This window comes from Achroia grisella, unplaced genomic scaffold (assembly GCF_030625045.1).
Source record: "Achroia grisella isolate CSIRO2021 unplaced genomic scaffold, CSIRO_AGI_Agris_v1 utg546, whole genome shotgun sequence".
Taxonomy (NCBI): Eukaryota; Metazoa; Arthropoda; class Insecta; order Lepidoptera; family Pyralidae; genus Achroia; species Achroia grisella.
In genome coordinates this window covers 4,967,569-4,988,095 of record NW_026712931.1, presented here as the reverse complement: position 1 = coordinate 4,988,095, position 20,527 = coordinate 4,967,569, and the positions used below count along the sequence as shown (strand labels likewise).

Sequence of the window (20,527 nt, the reverse complement as noted above, 5' to 3'; positions counted from 1 at the left end):
CTCCTCTTTTTCTATAATGTACTCTGTACTGATACTGATGCTGTTTTGAAGTTTTCTATTAAAGCTATTCATAAAAATTAATTTGGGTTTTTACAGATAGTACATAAAAGTAAACCTAGGACTGCTTGTTTTTCTTAAATTCGAGTTTAATTTAATCCAATAACCATGGCAGGTACGTAATTAAAACTCATTATATTCAGGCTTTAATTTGGCATATTGACTTTTCATTTCTATATATTAGCTTTTTTATTTACATATTTAAAACTGTAGTATGTTAAAAAGTATGATATATATATATATATATATTATTTTATCCAATATAGAAAGTATTTTATTTGAATTTGTATTATTCTGCTGTGAATACGAACTCTTTTTTGGCAGATAAACTAACTTTAGATAGACAGGCAATGAAAGACCGGTCTACATCTCATCTACGAATATACGTTGGCGGCATCCCAGACAACACTACAGTTGAACAAATCTTTGACCATTTTACGACATATGGTAAAATTAATGGTATTGTCACAAACAGAAATTTTGGATTTGTTCAATTTGAAGAGGAGTCAAGTGTTCAAGATGCTATAGCTAAGGGCAATGGTACCACATTTCAGGGGAAAACATTGACTGTTAGAACTGCGCAGCAGAATTCTGAGAAAAGGTATGTTTTTAATGGATGTCAATGCAAATTGTTTCAAAATATTAATTTTGAGTGAATGAAATGGCAAACAACCTGTCTGTCTACCTGATGGTAAGCAATAAGCAGCACCTATAAACGTGAAGAACACTATGGTCTTTACATTATCATGTGATATGCATGATACACACTAGCATTGCCCTTCCAGAGGACTGAGATGTTATGTTTCTTATCCTGTAATTTCATAGCCATACTGCACCATACAACAGAAATATAGCTCATTAAGCAAGCTGCTTGGTGGCTGAAACAGGTAAGAGAGGTAACCATGCAGACAACTTTTTACCTACCTTTGATATGATGTGTGTAAGCCTCCTATTTTCTCCTACATTGCTGCTGTTATTGAGTATATACTTGAGGTGCTCAATGTTTTAAACTGGCAATTTAGTTGTATGTAGGTATAATTATGATACTTATATTTTTTTGCTGAAAATATTGTATTTCAATAATATTATAAATATTTTATATAGATTATAAGATTTCATTATGTAAAAGATTATTAAAATAATTATGTATGTTATGATACATGATTTTTTTTGTACTATAACTATACTTGCCATGCCATGGGTATAGACCCTATTTTAACAAAATATATTTAATAATCAATATTGATGGGATTGGATATAAAATACTTATCCCTTAGTCATATTTTTATTGATTATGGAAGAAATAAAATAGGATGATCGATGTGAAAGTTGTTACACGTAAAATGAGAGTGAAACCAGATGTCAAAACAAATAAGGAACCAGTGGAACAAGATAATATATTGTGTTAATCCTAAATAAGTTACAACATCAAATTATGATTATGCAGGACAGAAGTGGTGGTTGTGCATCCTGAAGTTCCGCCAGCAGTAGCTCTCACTGATTCACATGTTCCTAGTAATGACGAGCCCAGTGAAGACCCGTATGATAGCTATGGCAACTTTGTTGGAGATCAAGGTATTTTTTTCATCCCTAAATTATATCACAAATTATAAGGAATAAGTGTTATAAGGGATGGAAACTGATGAGTAATCACTTTTGGGCTGTGATATTTAATTATCTCTAGATTTATTACTAAATATGTGTCAATATTAAATAATAATAAGTATATTAGACTATTTTTCCCACATTTACATTCCAATTTGGGACTGTTATGTGTCAGTTGGGCAGAGACTAAAAAAGAACTGTGATCAGCTTTGACAAAGATGAGGACATGCAGTCAAAAAACAATGAAATTTTTATAATGTATAAATCTAGAATAATAACTAGCTGACTTAGCAATCATTGTTTTGTCATTTGTTTTAAAAAACTATTGTTTTGTTTTAAAAAACCGGGATGAAGGTGGTGAAAATTTAGTAGGGTATATATATATGTATTTTTAGATGTTACATCATAATCATTCTATTCTATTCTATTATTTTTTTATTATTCACTAGCAGGTTACAGAGATGAAGAATATGATGAAAGTTACAATCAGACTTGGAATGATGGACGCGGTGGAAGGGGTCGAGTCCTTCCCCGAGGTCGCGGTCGCGGAGTCCGAGGTCGCCCACCTAGCTTTCAAGAACGATCTCCTGTACCTGGCAGAGGTATAATTTTTATCATTGTGTATAATGATATGTTGCACGCGCTTTTTTTACGTGATGAAATGTCCGTCCTCGAGATCCGGCTGCCTCCTTCAACTATGGCTGGTAGTAGTATGGTTATGGTTACATTTTATTTTTCTTTTGTTTTTAAAAATATACTTTTCATATCATATGAAAAGGAAAAATGCTTTTTTAAAGTAGCCTAATAGAGAAGAACAACTGTAGAAGAAGATACAACTCGAATTAAAACCTGAAGGTTTAAGTTATCTTCAAATCGATTAAACATAGAACCTCTTTATCTTTATTTGTATATTTATATATTACTATAGAAGTTATTAATGAAATGAAATACACAGCTTATAAAGGAGGTGAGACTGAGATACCCACGCCGACGGCTTAAGCCAAGTCCTACTTACATAATTACAGTATAAAACCCAAAATTTATAGGTAGCGAATGGGCAGACCGAGGTGGTTATGAAAGGTACCCACCATCGCGCCCAGATTACTCCAGAACGCTAACTGTATCTGAGAAAAACGACTGCGAAATTATTGTGGTTTCCAAAACCCTCACGTATGTATCCTTGGCTATTATTTAATTATAATAAATTTATTTATACACATATATAAAATTTAAGTGACTGTTTATAATTTTAAATTAACAACTTCTTTGTCTTTTTTAAGTTATTTATTTATTTTTATTTTCCTTGCGCCGTTCAGATCCAGTTGTAGATTCATTTACTTAGTTGTAACACAGTTATACTCACACAACGCAACATATTTATATTTTTTATGGGGGCTTCGGGCTATTGTCAGGTGCACCTGTAGCTCTGCGCCGTACATTGATCTATTGTGCTCGCCTTTGAAGAGCCCTTTTTTTTTAAGAGTTCGCTTCCCAGACCCGTAAGGACAAGAATTGAAGGATATTCTTAGCACCTTATGGTTTTTATATTCCCAGGATAGAGTGTAAACTTTTCTGTTTGACAAAATGTGCAGATTTTTGCTGTGCGTTGTACACAACATGTAACTGTCACAACAAAATTGTATAGACTAAATTTGTTGTTTAATATTACTTTTTTTTAGAGAGTATGCTGAATACATTGAAGGTCGATTAAAACGGCTCGGTATTGTTGTGGATCTCCTATTTCCCATGGAAGATGTACCAATCGGAAAAGTTTTGGGCAACATAGCGTCCAGAGGTTGTTTATATGCAATACTAGTCATGCCGCAAAACCAGGAGAACAGATCTTTAACATTAACTATCTTACATGGATTACCACAAGGTACAGAAATATAATACTTTGTTTATAAAAAAGTATTTATCTTTTTTATTACATTGCAACGGATTTTGATGCAGTTTTCAGCAATAGATAAAATGATTACGAAGCAAAGTTTATAGGTATAATACATGCATATTATAATACAGAAAGTAGAAAAACCGATAACCTGATGTCCATAGTGCATGTTCATAAGTGCCAGTTTTCATTTATTATCTAGTAAGACTTTGGTTTACCATTAAAATTAAAAAAAAAATGGTACTACAACATTCCAATTTTCATTTAAATTCGTTCATCTATTTAAGCCTGTAACAAAAACCTTTACATTTATACTAATCAGATAAAGGATACTTTCTTTCTTTCTTTATGATTATATAACTTTACATATAATAGAAAAGATACTCAAAATCTTCAATTCAACTATACTACTAGTACAAAGTTAGCCTTGTTTAAGTACAGTATGGTGCTGTTTAATATCGAGGATTATTTGTTTATTTTAGAACACCGCAACATGCCATTAGAGGACGCTCTGCAGCTAATATCTAGAAACTTCCAAGAAGTGCAACGAGGCGGGCCGTCGGGAAGGGAAGCAGTGTACGCGCTACTGGGACAATTAGCCGATGGTCGCACACTCACTGTTTTACAATACGACAAGGTTATAGAATATTTGCAGGTACATAACTTGAACTACATAATTATTTTATATGTGTAATGACAGACTAAGAATACAACATATTACTTGATAAAAAAGGAATTCGCTTAAATGGTATTCGTATTTTATGGGAAATAACCATATTCTGCAGTCACAGGATGATAAGTTACTTCATTGGTGTGATTAATCGCACTACAGCATTGTTTTAATTGTGTATGTTATTATTTGACCATAAAATGATGCATTGCATTGAATTATTATTATTGTAAGCTCTCTTTCGCTTTCAATCTCTAAATGCTCACCAATTTGTGCTTATGAAAGCCTAACAAGATTAGTGATCATCACTAATAATCAAAGAACCTTATTAAACTTTATCATTTTCAGTAAGGATTTCATTGTAGTTAATATGGGGAGGTAGCGCTTAAATCACGTCTTTTTCATTTCTTATACAGCCCTCAAAATTATATGAATTTCAAATGTTAACATGTTTTTTCAGGAACGTAAGCACCAACAAGTGAAAATAGAGTTGGGCGAGCCTCTTACAACAGCACCTGCCACATCAAAAACTCAAGTGGATCTTCAGGAAAGAATATTAAGTATTTTGAATGACAAGAAAATGGTACCACAGAAGGATACTCAAGTGACACCCGCGCCACCACAGCCGCAGCCAAAGCCATCTCTCCCACAAACAAGCCAAAACACGCTTCTTAAAGATCCTACAGTCAGAAAAGCTTTGGACACTATACTTAAAAAGTTTGCTTAGATTTATTGTTGTAATACTATGGATTTATGTATGTAAGATTAAAATCGGATTTTATTCCTATTTTTTATAATGCTCGAAATAATACATTACTGTCATTTATTTAAATGTATGAAATATAAATTAGTGCTGTAAAAGTACCGCCAGATTGAGTATATACTACAACTACTAATATGTAACAACAGTATTGTTATTAGTACCTTTGATCAGGACCTATTTGATTTAGTATCACATTGCAATTGAAATGACGCACATTTATCTGGTTTCCTATATCTTTGTATTATGATTTATTTTTTTAGGGCGTAACTATCTCATGTCTTTCTGGTAATTCTTGCAGTAACTAAGTACATACCAGTTATTAAATACATAGTCCTTATTCTAACCTTTAGACAAAGGATCTTCAGTTCCACTGCAGGTGTTTAGTACATACTTAGTAAAAATAATAGTACACAAGTCATGCATTTCAATGATAATGCTTAAGTTATATTGCTCTTGAATACTGTCCATATTGATCTGTATAGATAGCATAGTACTAAAGTTTTGATATTGTAAGACATAATGTACATTCAAAAAGGCTCTTATGTATATGACTATAATCAAGTAAGAAGTACTATGATATGAAATATAATTAATATGTTAAAAATTTAATAATTGACATATTCTCATTTCAGGTATCCAAAAATAAAAATAAAATAAAAGAAAGCCGTAATTTAATACATTTGTTTTATTCAATAAGTTCATACAGATATATAATTAAAGGTGGTCTAGACAGGTCCGTTCAGAACTATCTAGTAACTAGTCCGTTCAGAGCTGTTCATTGGTGATGTGAAATGACAAACAGTGCCGTTTATGTTATGTACATACACACAAAAGTAATTTGTCAAATACTACTAACTAAGATCCATACTGTACATTAATAACATCGATAATATTGATTCCCGTTTAAATTTGATGTAATACAGAATTCGGGCATTTCTACAAACATTGAAAGCTCAAAATTGTCATTGTATATATATATCATGAATTAAAAATGTCTACATGCATTGATTGAAAAGTTTCACAATAACATTCTACTTTTATCTTTTTAAAATAAATCAAGAGAATGCAATAATGATGAACGCATGCGAGGTTGTGGAGACCGCCTGCGGCATTTGAGATCATCTCAACATAATTTAAATATATTATCATCATGCCCATATCATATTTTCACTATACACAATTTATAAATATTATAAACTCAGAAATATACCCTTTACTACCAGTAAGATATTGTGTTATCACGAATATACTATGGCATTATTATTATTATTATGTCAATTATTTTTATAATGGTTAATTTGATTTCACAATTTCCGATTGAGATCAAGGGCCTTCATCTCACAAATATTAAGCATCGACTTTTAAAAATCCTATTCATTACCATTCTATAATTAAGCTATACAAGACATTATTTATACTTTGATAATATTAGGAATATCCACAACTTAATCTATATAAACAGTTCCACAACGCCCTTACTACTACAGTGACTAAATGCCATCACACACCCATCGAACCCCATAAAGCTATTATTTGGAAGAAATTTGGTGTCAATGAGGAGCTCGATAGGTGAGCGCGATATTTACAATTACAAGGTATCAGTCAGGTATGACCGCACCGCCGTCCGGTCCCCTAGGCGAATTTGCAATCCTCAATCATTTTAATACCTGTCAAAAACTTAAGATCTCTCCGGGAGATCCTCTTGTTTAGAGGGATCAAAGCCCTCTTTAATGTGCCCACCTGTGCCTTTAGGATCTAAATCTGTAGCCCAACTGAAGTGCATAAGTGCCAAGTGTGTGTTCCCTAATTTGTTGTGGACTTTTCCAAGCAAATAATAAACTAATGATTCTCTTGGAGCAATATCTTTTAAATGATGGAGGTCTGCCAAAGCATCTTGTGGTCTACCAGCACGCAATAAAACAGAAGCCCTATGAAAGCGACACAATGGGTTTTCTGTGTCCAATGCAACAGCTCTCTCCAATGTTGCTAGAGCTCTATCCATTTTACCTAAAGCAGCTTGCGCTAATCCTAGCTGACACCTTAATACACCTGAATGGGGATGAATAGTAAGGGCGCGACGAATATGAACCTCTGAAGCTTTCCAGCGCTCTTGTCTTGCATATACTGTTGCAATACCAAACCAAGCAACATAATTACGTGGATCAATATTAACTGCAGTTCTAAAACTTGCCAGAGCTTTGTCACTTTCCTCAGCAACAGCATATTCATGGCCTAATAATGCATGTGCATATGCCATATCTGGTTCTATCTGTACAGCTCGTTTAAAGAATTTGAGAGCGGTTTCACGTTCTTTATGAAGAGAAAAACAATTACCAGAAGCTAACCATGCAATGGGATCTGTTCTATTTAATTCTACTAACTCTTGGGCTAACGAAGATAATTGTGCTTCTTTCTGTAAATGCCACAAACAGGTACTATAAATATCCATGCCTTCTGTGCGACTAGGGAATTGTTTCCTAATATCAGAGAAAATTTTTGCTGCTGCTTCATATTGGGCTAATTCATAATGAGCACGAGCAATCATAGTTTGCACCCATGGTGAAGCTAACTGCCTTGATGGTACATCTTGGAATAATTTTATTGCATTCTTGCATTCCAAAAATGATAGTGCCTTATATGCGTCACCTAATTCTTTCAATAAATGTAATAATGCTATGCCATTAGAATTCTTTGGTGTTATAGTAGGTGTCACTGCTTCTATACTTTTGTTTCTTTCATTGGTTTCAACTGAATTTGGCTTGATGTTTTTGGCAGATCGTTGCTTATTTTTTCTTGATGGACTCTTAGGAGCTACAAATTTCCTGCTTGGTGATTTATTATTTTCTTTAACTGAGTAACTACTATTGTTATTACTAAACAGTCTAGATGATCGTCGAGGAGCTGGTCCCAAACACCTTGGAGCTGGACTGAACACTGCTGACATTTGAGCTTTTAAAGAATTCACTATCTTGGGTATAGCTTTTTGTTCATTGGAATCAGTAAGTGTTGGAGTATATAAGACCGGAGACTCTTCCATAGGCAACATGCCAAATGATGGTGAAAAAGGTATTGGTGCCATGCCACTGAACACACTGTGCATACGTTTCACCGGAGCTTGTGTTTCTGGTGTTATGCTTGTCGACATAGTCATGGGTGTCCGAGAAATAATATTATTTGGAGTCACATTAGAATTCATACTAGTATTATTAGGAATGTTAGTATTAACAAATGAAATATTCTCTGAATTACTGACTAGATTCATTAATGAGGTTACTCCAAATGAAAACTCTGTATTATTGATTTGAAACACATGATGAGGATCTATTTTCTCACCCATATTACATAATTGCGTAAATGATTTCCACATGAAAGGATTTAATGATAATGCTTTCCTATGGGCATCTGCAGCTTTACTTCTTCTTTCTGTAATGTTGTAAATCTTTGCAAGAACTTGTAATGCAAAAGGTGCTTGCTCTCCAAATTCTGATGCAACAATATCCAGATTTGATCCTATTGCTATTTCAGCATCTTTATAGCTGTAAAAGAAAATATACTATGATATATATAAATTTAACTACATTAAATACAATAAAAAAATATAAAGTAAAAGAATTTTAAACCTTGTTCTATTGTGTTATAAGTATTATTCAATAAAGGATCTGCCCACTAATCCTCCAGCAAGTATTACAATAACAAAGTGTTTTTATTAAAAAAAATATTCAAGAATGGATTATATTTTTTAAAGAAATATACTACCAACTAGATGCCTTTGGAATTTTAACATGCATTAGTTAACCAATGAACAAAAAAGATATATATTTTTGGAAAGTCTCAATTTGGGGGTTAAGATAAAAAAAGCAAATACAAAAAACATTCCGATTTAATTTACGGTTTCCAATATATCAAAATTTCTAAAAATATATGAATCCTAGGGAGTCATGATCCTTTAAATTTAATAAAGATGTCTTCCATAAAAGAAAAAAATAATCTTGTTAATGATGGTCAACCTCATAGTCCCTTTTTATAGGGGTTAGGGAAATGAAAATAATTGTGTGCTTATTCCTCTAGAGGAATAAATTGAAAAAACGAGGTGAAATTCTCTATATTTGTGTTGATTTCATATGCTTAATCCTTTATGAAGCCTACCTTCCAATATAATTACTATTATGTAAACAGCTTGCTTGGAAATTATGTATGCAACATAATACAAGGTGCACTTCAATATTACTGACAAAAGAATATTAGTGCTTCCTCTGCATTGTATTGTCAGGCATTTTATTATATCTTTTGAAAGCAATAAAAATAAAAACTTACAGTTTTAGATCTATTGAACATTTTGCTAACAAAAATCTTGCTTGTGGTAATGTTAATAGTATATTTTGTAGTAAATTATGTGCTTCATTCACTCGTCCTGATCTGTAATAACATGTACCCAGCAAAAATGCTGTTTCTTCTGATGAAACTAAAAGAAAAAGAGATAAAGATTACATACATATTTTTAAAATGCATCCATAAACCAAGTGCATACTAAACCTTGAAAAGTACCAGTTGCGTAAAAATCAATATTACACGTAAAATGCAGGTCGAGTTGAATATCAACGGTTTGCAGTTTTGTGGGTATGAAAACGAATTAAGATATTTACCTTCAGCGTGCAATCTCTCTGCCAAAAATATAGCATTGTCATACTCATAATTATTGAGACAATCCCAAACGATCACCTGTTGGAAATTCAAATGATTTATTTTATAAGATTCAACCAAATACATTGACAGTTCCATTAATATGTGCCCATTTAATGTATACTTACTTGTATTGGTTCTTGAACAATCATTGTTGAAGTTACTACACTCTTATAAAAATAAATTACAAAATATATTTCACATTGCAAGCCACGTTAATTATACATTAAGAAACTAAACTAAAACGTTTCTTTTACGACGGACATTTTCATTTTTCAGTTTGTTGATTGTCTATGAAAATTGGCACAGACAATATATATATATATGTCCTATGGAAACAGGTAAGACAGTATGCCTCACAGTAGATTCTATGTTAAATAGTAGGTGCTATCACAAATGAAAAAGTAAGAGGCTGGACAGAGATATAGATAAAATACTTTATAATTCATATTTTACTTTTGCAGATTTCAAATATAATAAATATTATTTTTTATGAGAATGGCACATTTTTTATGCGATTTTTTCAATATTGTTTGTACATAAGGTTTGGAAATAAATAACTAAGATAGTAGTAAAAAATTCTTAATTTCAGATTGTTGTTAAATGTTTTATACTTATATAGAAATAAATACTATTTCTCTGTTTAAATTACTATAATCACTGATATATTCATAGATTTATATTTATCTATAGAATATCTTTTAGTGTTATATAATCTGTGACCAGTATTGCCCGATTAATTTTGCACAATTTCAGGTATAAAAATTCACCCAGACAAATTATGAATTTTTTAATAATTTAAAATGCTTAAAGAAACATAAATATTTAACGTTTTTGGGTAATTAGTTTTTGTGTGGGATTCGTATTTCTTTAATAATATGCATAAGTAATATGAAATTAATACATATATAACTACGCACTCATCAATTTCTATAACACCATTTTGTAATTTTCTAAAATATACTTCATATATTTGGGAAGTAAATAAAACACGGCTTTGGTAATCTAATCTATAGTATCAATTTATGATCTGTGGAGAAAGAGGGAAAGAGAAGGTATATGATGTACTGACAATGTTTGTCTATGGTTTATGTTATGAGGAAAAAATTGCGAGTTCGTCACTGCTTTCCATTACAACTGCTTAAATCTGTTACGGACAAGAAATAAGTGATTTTTAAAGTATTTCATTGTTTTTACTTTGTGTTAAGACTTTGTTTATACAGTTTACTGCAATTAAAATACGTGAAAGTGTGTTTTGTGGCTCAGACAGTATGTGCGCTGTGTTGATAACTAATGACATCTGTTAACAAAAGGAAAACAGTACTTATCTCGACCACTTTCTTACTCATAATTCAGGTAATAGTAAGCGTTTATTCCATGTAACCGTGGTTCAATTATGATTTAAGAATAGGTACAAATGAACTTGTTTTTGAGGCGTTAGAAATAAAACAATTGCCCTTCACTATGGATAAGGTACCCGAAACAAGAGAAAATGTCAAGACGTGTGACCTCCAATTTTTTGTTCCGTGATTACTCCGTATATTCTAATATTTCGTATCTCTAAATCTATCTAGGTATATTGGCAATCGTGTTTTTGTTGAATGAACATAATTGGCGCTTTCAGTAAAAATGCCCTAGTTGGCATGTAGGCGAAACGAAATGGTGATTGAGCATCTTTAATTACTACCGTGTACAGTATTTAAAAATGTTTTCTTATATGCTAGCTCTTACGTCCACGTAGTATTGCAACATGAGTAATAACATTATTATTATGAAGACTTGAATTATAATTAAACAAAACAGAAAGGTGTGTAACTAGTGATTGTTTATTATACTTTATGAAGTCAGTTTGTTACAAATGCTGAATTTTATCATGTGAGTAAATATTTTGTTTTGGACCTAATGTGCCATACCTGTATTTTACATGTAAAAATATATTTTATATTTTTTGAAAAAATAATCTACTGATTTTTGAATTGGTTATTACCTCTGTGGTCAGTGGGTGACCTTAATCTTTATAGTATCAAGTCAAGTTTTGTATGAAATTTGAGCATATTTGAAATGTTAATATATCCTACTTCATCATACAATAAAACTTGTTGACCTTGTTATGTTTTGCAGAACACTTTAAATTTAAATGCCATACAATACTTTATAATATACATAGCAAAGTTTTGCAAAATATATATGTGTATATATTATACCTTGAAAACATTGAAAATATTTACTATTATTTATTTTATAGGTTTATTTTTATAGGTAATTAATAATTTAACCAATTTATTATATTGCTGTTAACAAAACAATTATGTTTTCACTGGCATAAATAAGTACTATCTGTCCTATTTATATTTAATGTTCATTTGTATACAGATCATTTTGATTTAAATCAATAAGAATGAGTTCTCAGAAGTAATCATCTCTCAATTATTTAATGTTAAGAATGTAACAAAATTGCTTTTTAAATAAATTTGCAGTAGTTTCAGTAGATATTAGCTTCGAAATTAAACTCAACTTTGTATTGTTTTGAGATAAAATCTATCATCCTATCAATTTAAGTGTGATAGATACACATAGATAGATACTGTTTTGCATGTATAATATTAAATTAAAGATGTAACTTGTACACTGTTACATATCAGACATACATTGTGTATACAGGTGGTAGATTTAAATATTACAGACGTCATAGTAATGTCAATAGCAAATAACTACTGTTTTATAGAAAATATTAATTTAAATGTATTGAATATGTCATTTGATTATAATGACCTGAGATACTTTTATAAACCTTACATGTACTTAATGTATTTTACTAAGAATGTATAATTTATTCCTAAAGTTTATGCCTTTGTTAATGTATGAAGGAATTATTTCACTAAAAACAACCTTCAAAACTCAAACACACAATTTTTATTCTCAACAAACTTTTTATTCCACTAATTTTAACAACTCTCTAATACTACTGAATACAGACCACAGACTCATTACATTTTTAGATTGTAATATATATATTTTTTTTTTTTTTTAATCAACTTCAACATTCTCCGCCGCCAAGGATATGCCCATATCCTTGTACGTATCATTCTCAGTTGAAATCAGGAAGTCTACAAAGTTTAGATACCGAACGCTGCATAACACCTGTGGCTGTACGAACATCGTAAACTCTAGTTAGGCCATCGGAACTCGGATACTTCTTTTGTATTCGACCAAGGCGCCAACTGGATGGAGACGCTCTTGAGTCTTTTATTAAGACCATATCTCCAATCTCGAAATCTTTTTGAACTCTCATCCATTTCGGACGTTGCTGTAATTGAGACAAATATTCAGTTTGCCATCTTGACCAAAAATCACGCACCATTTTCTGAGTCAATTGCCATCTCGTTAAATTGGATACATTTACCTTTTCATAGTTTCTGTCTGGTAAAGTTATAGTAGGCTCTCCAACAAGGAAATGTCCGGGTGTCAGATACTCGTAATCATCATTAAGTGCTGTTAGTGGACGCGAATTAAGACAAGCCTCTACTTGAGTCAAGACTGTGTATAACTCCTCAAAAGTAAGCGTAGTATCTCCTAGTATACGCTTAAGGTGATACTTCACAGATTTCACCCCGGCTTCCCATAAGCCTCCAAAGTTAGGAGCGCCAGGTGGTATATATTTCCAAACAGTGCCTCTATCATCCAACAAAATTCTCAATTCTTCAGGAAGTTCGTTTCTACCCTGTTTCCACATCTCAAATAGGGTTTTCTCTGCTGATATAAATGTAGTTCCGTGATCACTCCACAGCTCATAACATCGACCTCTTCGTGCAACGAATCTTTTAAATGACGAAATAAATGCTTCTGTTGTCATGTCACTGAACTAACTCAAGGTGTATGGCTTTTGTTGCCATGCAAATAAATAGGCATATATATGATTTATATGCTTTAGCTCCTCGTCCTTTGCTCATTCGACATAGTATAGGACCAGCATAATCGACTCCACTTATTGAAAATGGGCGAGATGGATTCACTCTAACGTCAGGTAAGTTTCCCATTAATTGATTACTAGTAGTAGCATTATATATAGCACATTTTTTGCACTGTCTATAAAATCTCTTTATTCTTTGACCGCCATTTATAATCCAATAATTATTTTGCAGGTATGAAGTCATTAATCAAGGACCTCCATGCAGCGTCTCTTTGTGTGCATCATTCAACAGAAGTGGTATAAGTGGATTATCTCTGGTAAGTATGACAGGATGTTTTCTTTCATATTTCAGCTCTGCATGCTTTAAATGGCCACCAACTCTCAGAACATCATTCTCATCAAGGTAAGGACATAATGGTAATAATCGACTACATCTTTTAATAATTTTCTTCTTTTTCAGGGTTTCTATTTCATCTGTAAAGTCTATTTGCTGAGCTATTTTAACACAAACGGTAAGTGCCTTATCTCTTTCTTCACAATCTATGCTTTTATGTTTAATATTTTCTCTTTTTACATTTTTCATCCATCTTCTACAAAAGGCAACAACGTTCAATAGTTTCTTCAGTGACGAAAATCTATTCAATAAGGTAAGTTTAAATTCATCATCTTTAGTTTTTATAACTGTCGTATTACATTTAATCTGAACTCTTTTTTCCAACTCTGTTTCAGGAATTATATCTTTTGGTAACATAAAATTAGACATTTGCAGAAATTCTGGACCTTGCCACCATAAATGACTCTCTTTTAGTACACTGGGTAATAATCCTCGTGATGCTGGATCAGCGGGGTTCTCTTTTGTATTAATGTACAACCACTGAATATTCAAATTGTTTCTAATTTCTATAACTCTATTTTTAACAAATGGTGTCCATTTATTTGGGTCGCCTTTTATCCAGGCCAATGTTACTTTGGAGTCAGACCAAGCAAATGTTTTACTGGTATCAATGGAAAGTATTCTCATAACATGTTTAAGTAATTTACTTAACAATGCTGCTGCACATAGTTCCAAGCGCGGTAAAGATATTTGTTTTACAGGCGCAACTTTAGTTCTTGCCATAATCAACGTTGTTTGGCAGGGATTTTTATTATTACTCAATACTCTAGTATAAACTACGGCTGCATATGCTGATTGCGAGGCGTCTGCAAATCCATGTAACTCCACTTCCACATCAATAGTACTTCCATTCCATCTAGGAATCTTGATTTCGGACAGTACAGGTAAATCATTTTTATATTTATTCCATTCTTCTTTCAGATCATTCGACAGTTCTTCATCCCAATCTACTTGATTTAGCCAGAGCTTTTGCATAAATATCTTTGCTTTAATTATGGCAGGTGATAACCAACCCATAGGATCGAATAAAGAAGCTATCTGGCGCAATATATTTCTCTTAGTAAGTAAATTAGTATTTTCGCTTTTCATATAAGTAGGTGCTATTTTTAAACTGTCCTCATTTGTCTCCCACATAATACCCAAAGTCTTCACAGTCTCTTTATGATTTATATCTAATACAATACTATTCACTCTTTTCTCAGGATCTATTGAATTCATAAATTCTTGACTATTTGAAGATATTTTTTGTAATTCAAATTTTCCTTTCAATAACATTTCTGCTAACTCTTTTTGTGCATTTATCGCATCGCTCACATTATCAAAACCAGTTAATACATCGTCCATATAAAATCTGAATTCACAATTTTCGAGGCAACAGGATACTGTGTATTTTCATCTTTAGCAAGCTGTCTCATGGTTTTTATTGCAAGGTAAGGTGCTGAAGCCATGCCAAAGGTAACTGTCAGTAATTTATAGGTTTGTACTTCATTATTTTGATTAAATCTATATAATATTCTCTGATATTTTGTGTCTCTCTCTTGTATTTTTATTTGGCGATACATTTTAATAATATCTGCCACAAAAACTATTTTATGTGTTCTCCATCTTAGGATAATATCTCTTAACTCTTCTTGTAAATTAGGTCCAATCAAAAGCCCATCGTTAAGTGATACTCCGTTTGTACCTCGACACGAAGCATCGAATACGACACGTACTTTCGATGTTGTTTTATCATCTCTGAAAACTGCGTGATGCGGTAAGTAGACTGTATCTTTCTCTCTCTCATCTTTTACTAATTCCATATGGTTTAATGTTATATACTCTTTTAACACATTATCATACTCTCGTTTTAAGTTTTCATTTCCAGCCAATCTTCTCTCTAAACCTCTTAATCTTCTCATTGCTATTTCTCTAGAATTTTCAGGTAAGATTGGATTGTCTCTCACAAATGGTAAGCTGACTACATATCGTCCTTGTTCATCTCTCATGACTGTTTTCTCATATATTTCTTCTGCTCTAGCTTCTTGGGAGGTAAGTGTATTTTTATTCTCAGACTCTAGTGACTCACATTCCCAAAATCTCTGTAGCATATTATCTAACGTTACACTCAAATGCATACTAATAATTTGGCCCTTATTTGGTAATCTCTCAACAGCTTCGCCGCCAGATATTATCCACCCTAAGTAAGTTTGTTGGGCGATTGGTTCTCCTTGCTTTCTCTTTAAAACTCCACTCATCAAAATATCTGTGTAGACATGAACACCCAATAAAAGGTCTACATTTCCATGTATGGTAAGTTGGATCTGCTAACTCGATGCCACTGAAATGTGTCCAATGCTCATAATTTATTCTTGTAGCGGGCATGATATCTGTAACATGCTTAATTACATAAGCAGTACACTTTAATTTATAATTTTTATTCATTCTAGAGGACAACTCAATCTCCGCCGCGTGCTTGAACGGGGTAGACACCTGTCCAACTGCTGATACCTGACCTTCTACATCTTTACATTTCAATTGTAATCTCTTTACAACTGCTTCACTTATAAAAGATTCTTCTGAGCAAGGGTCTATTAAAGCTCGTACAAACTGTGGCCCTCTGCTCGTTTCTAAATTCACCAAAGCAGTAGCAAGTAATGACACACGGCCTCGTATTGACACATGTGAAAGAATATTGTGTTAACTCATTGTTTGATTATCTGGTGTTCTAATCTCTTCAGTCTCATTATTAATAGTCTCTAAATTTGGTTTAGTTATATGTATCAACGTGTGGTGCTTTCTATTACAGATATCGCATCTCATTCTATATCTACAAAATTTTACACTATGACCAGGACGCAAACAATTAAAGCATAATCTCTCCTTTTTAATGTACTCTGTTCTCATAACTGGATCTAGCTTAATAAACTCTTTGCATGAAAATATGTCGTGATTCTCTTTACACTTTCCACATTCTGTATTTCTACTTCTCTACTCTGTATTTCTTTTTACAGCATTACTAGTTATTGTAGCAAACGATTTTGGTTTAATTTGAGTTCTCTCTTTCATATAAGATGTTTGAATCATTTCTGTTACTCTAAATCTTCCTTCTAAATATTTCTTAAATTTTTCTAACGTAGGTAATTCTTCAACAGGTATTGTTTGCAATTCTTCTTCCCATGTTTTTTGAGACTCCGAGTCTAATTTATTACTAATTATATGTATTATTAATGGATCCCAATTCTCAATATTAATGTTGTTATTCTTTAAATTATTTAAACATTCATTTGTTGTATCTAATAAATCTTTTATGTTCTTTGATAAAGCTGTAAATATTCGTCTCTGTCCCAAAAGTCTAGTCAAAATTGAATTTACTATTATTCTTTTATTATTATATCTATTAGATAATGTACTCCAGGCGATGTCATAATTATTTTCGGTAATTTGTATGTGTTTCAAAAGTTGTTCAGCTTCGCCAGTTAAACTGGACTTCAGGTAATGCATCTTTTGTATTTTACTCAAATTTTTATTGTTATGAATTAATGATGTGTACAAATCTTTGAATGTTATCCACTCGCTATAATCGCCTTGGTATAGGGGTATATTTATTTTGGGTAATTTTACGTCTTGATTTACATATTTTGTACATGGCTCTTGGACTATATTTGATGACTCAAAACTTTCTAACATCTCTGTGATATCTGCTTTGCAAAACAAATACTCTTCTTCGCATTTCGAAAATAAATCCTTTTCAAAATATTCATGCTTCTTTCTTTGTTCTAATGTAGATGTCTTTACTATATTTCTATGTGTCTCATCAAAGATATCCCAATGTTTCTCTAAACTTTCTAATCTCACTTTCAAGTAACTTTTATTTAATCTTGGCTTCGGTGTTTTCTTAAAATTAGATATAGTTTTTTGTAAGATAGAATAATTATTTTCTTGAAGCACTAATAAATTTTCCATTTTTCTAAATATTTTTTATGCACTGAATAAATATTAAATGTTTTTAAAACAAAAAAAAAATGTTTCGATATTATAAGTCAATAATCACTATTTCAAATAAAATATTGTGTAATAGTTACTTTATGAACTGAGTCCAACGGAACGTCTGTACCGGTATTGACTATGATCTATTTTCGCGCTCACTTAATTACACTGTGCTCAATGTATTTATTAAATGTTCAATTATTTAATAATATCACTCAAAATACAAGTTCTTTTTTATTTCAAACTTATCCGGATCGTAAGGACCACTTAATATGAAGGAATTATTTCACTAAAACAACCTTCAAAACTCAAACACACAATTTTTATTCTCAACAAACTTTTTATTCCACTAATTTTAACAACTCTCTAATACTACTGAATACAGACCACAGACTAATTACATTTTTAGATTGTAATATTTTTTGTTTTTTTTTTTTAATCAACTTCAACAATGTACATGATTTAACCAATTGTACATAAAATATATATGATAAAACTACTATTGGAGCAGTTTATGAACATAATAGAATCTGAAGCAATGGTTGTTAGAATTGTTTTTATTTATTTGTACAAGATTTGGATGTAATTTTCTCTAACATCTAACATTTGGTGATGGTTTTATTTCAATTTATTAACAAAAACATTATATAGGTATGAAGGTGCTAGTTCAGCTAATACTTACTGCTAATGCCACTTTACACCTACTTTTATTCATTCAATGAAGTAACAGAAACAATAGTATCTCACATTTAACATCACATGAATTAACTTATGATATTACAATGCCCACTTCCCATGACATTAATGTAGTTTATAAAAACCTGAAGTTAGATAATGAAATTGTTGACACTAAAATAAAGTTATAAATAATTTTAACTCATACAAATATTTATTCAATTAATAATAAATAAAACAAAATAAATTTAAGTTTATTTATTTACTCTGTAATAGATATAATTAATAATAATTTTAAAGTGGTTGGGTGATTTTTACTTAAAAATAACTTCAACTTTATCAATAATAGCTTAAATACATAAAACAATCAATTATTTTTTACAACAATGTTTTTTTTAAACTTAAATTATCATGCAGATTATTATTTATGTTCCTAATTATATTAGTCTAGGGTAATATACCCTGGATTAAGACTATACTAAAGAGTAAATACTATTGTCCAGTTGAAATCTCCTTGATGACAAGTAAACTTTGAGAGTCAGTTTATATTTTTGACTGATTTCTTTGATGATGAAACACAAATGACAAACCAAATTAATCCAAAAGAAGGTAGTAGGATTCCCTACTGCTAGTTTTTATTCATACATCCAGTAAAATCTGGCTGGTAAATGTCCCTGACTACCCCATCTAGTATAACAGTTGTGAATCTATGTATATTACTACTATTAAATACTCTAACAAGGTAACATTAAATTGTACAGTTTCTGTTAAGGATTAAATATATAAGATTTGCTGGCTACTGATTATATTTTTTAAATTTATATGGAATATTTTGTAATAGTATAAATTTGCATGAATAGTATTATTATTACATTTTACTCCTAATATCAGTGAGGCACAGTTTACCATACAGGTGTGTATATATTTACGCATTTCATCATTATTGTTTCAACTCATTGTTATATTAGACCTTGCATATACATAACTATATACTGTATGATTAATACAATGCATAGAATATCTTCATATTATTGTATCATGTTACCACTAATATTAAATATAGACAATGTATGTCCTCAGGATATAATTTATTGTCATGTCAAATTTTATTAAATCTGATCAGCCATTTAGTCATGAACAGGCATGAAATGGAGTGACAATATAGAGGGTTTCAAATTTCTAATAGGATTATTTTCATTTTCAAAATACTTACTAAGATTATTTAATAATCAAAAGTAATTATAATATGTAGCTATTACAGTTTTTATTTACGCTATATAGCTATTATTGTCACCTAAAATGATGATAGCTATTATTGTCACCTAAAATGATGTTTAATATGTTATTTTACTAAACATTAGAAATTATTAAAACACGGCTAAACTTGTCTATTTTAGCTATTTCCATAGCATTATGTCATATGGTATTTTGTTATGGGGCAAAGCAGCTGATATAAATACAATATTTACTTTACAAAAGAGGGCCATTCGCTCCATTTATGGTATGGGTTCCAGGGAGTCATTGCGAGAGTGTTTTAAGGAATCAAATATCCTCACCGTTGCTTCTCAATACATTTATGAAAATATCATCTATGCCAGAAGGAATATAGACAGTTTCAAAAGAGTTAGTGATTGCACTAATAAAAGCTTACGTAACAATAACAAACTGATTTTACCTAAATGTCGTTTGGCTAAAGTTAGTAATTCGTTTTATGGCAATTGCATAAGGTTTTACAATAAAATACCAGAGTCTGTTATAAATCTGCCAGAAAAAAGATTTAAATGTCAAATAAAACAGTTCCTTTGCAAAAAAGCTTACTATAAAATTGAAGAATTCGTTAACGATAATAATGTTTTTATAGAAAAACTTTAAATCTATAGCACTGACAATATTATCTGATTACATTAATAATG

At 31.3% G+C, this 20,527-nt stretch overlaps 4 protein-coding genes across 6 annotated transcripts in view; 2 read left to right on the top strand and 2 right to left on the bottom strand.

Annotated features, from left to right (window-relative positions):
- The first annotated feature begins 32 nt into the window (after window positions 1–32).
- On the top strand, window positions 33–5,650 carry LOC131848026 (nuclear receptor coactivator 5). 2 transcript variants are annotated; one of them, XM_059197775.1, is made up of 8 exons: window positions 33–172; window positions 382–658; window positions 1,505–1,632; window positions 2,115–2,264; window positions 2,709–2,832; window positions 3,342–3,541; window positions 4,036–4,208; window positions 4,684–5,650. In XM_059197775.1, exons 1-8 carry the CDS (start codon window positions 166–168, stop codon window positions 4,948–4,950), a joined length of 1,326 nt encoding a protein of 441 aa, XP_059053758.1. In that variant the 5' UTR covers window positions 33–165; the 3' UTR covers window positions 4,951–5,650. The 2 variants fall into 2 exon arrangements, with proteins under 2 accessions (XP_059053758.1, XP_059053757.1); XM_059197774.1 differs by having other exon boundaries at window positions 2,112–2,264.
- A 6-nt stretch (window positions 5,651–5,656) lies between these two features.
- LOC131848022 (cell division cycle protein 27 homolog) lies at window positions 5,657–9,960 on the bottom strand. The gene is made up of 4 exons (XM_059197768.1): window positions 9,795–9,960; window positions 9,630–9,705; window positions 9,301–9,448; window positions 5,657–8,522 (listed from the first exon to the last, which is right to left on the bottom strand). The coding sequence occupies exons 1-4, from the start codon at window positions 9,816–9,818 to the stop codon at window positions 6,665–6,667; spliced, it is 2,106 nt and encodes a 701-aa protein (XP_059053751.1). The 5' UTR covers window positions 9,819–9,960; the 3' UTR covers window positions 5,657–6,664.
- Window positions 9,961–10,758: 798 nt separating this feature from the next.
- LOC131848027 (transmembrane protein 184B) overlaps window positions 10,759–20,527 on the top strand; it is a 48,574-nt gene continuing 38,805 nt past the window's right edge. For both annotated transcript variants that reach the window (XM_059197776.1, XM_059197777.1), the window contains exon 1: window positions 10,759–11,022. The gene's annotated coding sequence lies outside the window, so the exon portion shown is untranslated. The remainder of the gene's footprint in view (window positions 11,023–20,527) is intronic.
- LOC131848084 (uncharacterized) lies at window positions 13,824–17,915 on the bottom strand. Its single transcript, XM_059197839.1, has 4 exons — window positions 17,597–17,915; window positions 16,970–17,149; window positions 15,597–16,215; window positions 13,824–15,321 (listed from the first exon to the last, which is right to left on the bottom strand). The coding sequence occupies exons 1-4, from the start codon at window positions 17,913–17,915 to the stop codon at window positions 13,824–13,826; spliced, it is 2,616 nt and encodes an 871-aa protein (XP_059053822.1).